Source organism: Sinocyclocheilus rhinocerous, unplaced genomic scaffold (genome assembly GCF_001515625.1).
Source record: "Sinocyclocheilus rhinocerous isolate Xijiao unplaced genomic scaffold, SAMN03320098_v1.1 scaffold942, whole genome shotgun sequence".
Taxonomy (NCBI): domain Eukaryota; kingdom Metazoa; phylum Chordata; class Actinopteri; order Cypriniformes; family Cyprinidae; genus Sinocyclocheilus; species Sinocyclocheilus rhinocerous.
This window is the reverse complement of record NW_015627890.1, coordinates 872,194-873,278: the sequence shown is the minus strand read 5'-3', so window position 1 is coordinate 873,278 and position 1,085 is coordinate 872,194. Positions and strand designations below refer to the sequence as shown.

Genomic DNA, 1,085 nt, shown 5'->3' with positions numbered 1-1,085 from the left:
GGCAACAACAATACTACAGCGAGGATAAAAGTTACGCCTTCTTTCTTTGGGTGGACATTTGGGCGGCTTTATGCAAATCTTCCCAGATCGTGACGTAGGTATGTGGGGGCGTGTTAGAACGAGCCGTTTTAGGTAGGCGTGGCTGACTCTTAACTTTTATAAAGAATATCTCTTTGGATTTGAGACTTTAGTCTTTGCAACTTTACAGATCTTCTTTATGCACCAAGAGCTTGTAACACTCCAAAGAGAAAGGAAAAATTGAAAATGCATCATATGACCCCTTTAATTGATCTTAAAATGGGAAAAAAAGTGCATTTTTGTCCCACTAAAGAAATCCTCTCACCCTGGCAAAGTCGAAGGCGTATCTGTAAATGCTCTTGAATATAACCGGGTCATTCAGCTGAGAGCGCATATAATCCAGTTTGCCTTGTAATCTCTCTGTGCAGTCGCAACTGTAGACAGACCAGAGGAGTTCAATTGCCAATATAATAAAGTCTTCTGCTGGAATTATTTCTCATGATATTCAAGGCATGTGACGTGAAGGTCAATCTTACTGTAGTGACGTCATTCCTTTCAGCCACTCTTCTTTTGTGAAAAATCCCATATTTGTTGCTTCAAGTTTCCAGGCTAAAACTAACATTACAATCTGAAAGGTCACAAAAACACAGTGCGCATTATTTCAAGTGATTTCTCGTATTTTGGACAGAAGAGCATTCCTAAAACCTAACTTTAGGATTTACTATGAAATATATGGAGGGGTTTTGCTAACATTTTCAGGCTCTACTCCGATGTCCTCGCAGAACTTCTCCATGCTCTCCGGTCCGACAATGTCATCTGAACCTAAACGAGATTTAAAACCACGACAATAATCATATCAGCTCAAATTTGCTCAATAAGGAATAGCTCACCTAAAAATGAAAATTTGCTGAAAATGTGCTCACGCTCAGACCATCCAAGATGTAGATGAGTTTGTTTCTTGATCAGATTTGGAGAAATGTAGCATTAATGATGGCTTTGTTTCTTACTTCTTCACAAGATGTTAACTGATGGACTGGAGTGCTGTGGATTATTGTGATGTTTTTATC

At 39.1% G+C, this 1,085-nt stretch overlaps 1 protein-coding gene across 1 annotated transcript in view; it reads right to left on the bottom strand.

Moving 5' to 3' along the window:
- The window catches only part of LOC107735865 (DCN1-like protein 5), a gene marked incomplete at its 5' end in the record, with an annotated part of 4,623 nt that overhangs the window by 3,020 nt on the left and 518 nt on the right, over positions 1-1,085 (bottom strand). The window contains 3 exons of the mRNA XM_016547429.1: positions 344-452; positions 555-646; positions 770-840. Coding sequence (XP_016402915.1) covers positions 344-452; positions 555-646; positions 770-840 — 272 coding nt within the window. The remainder of the gene's footprint in view (positions 1-343; positions 453-554; positions 647-769; positions 841-1,085) is intronic.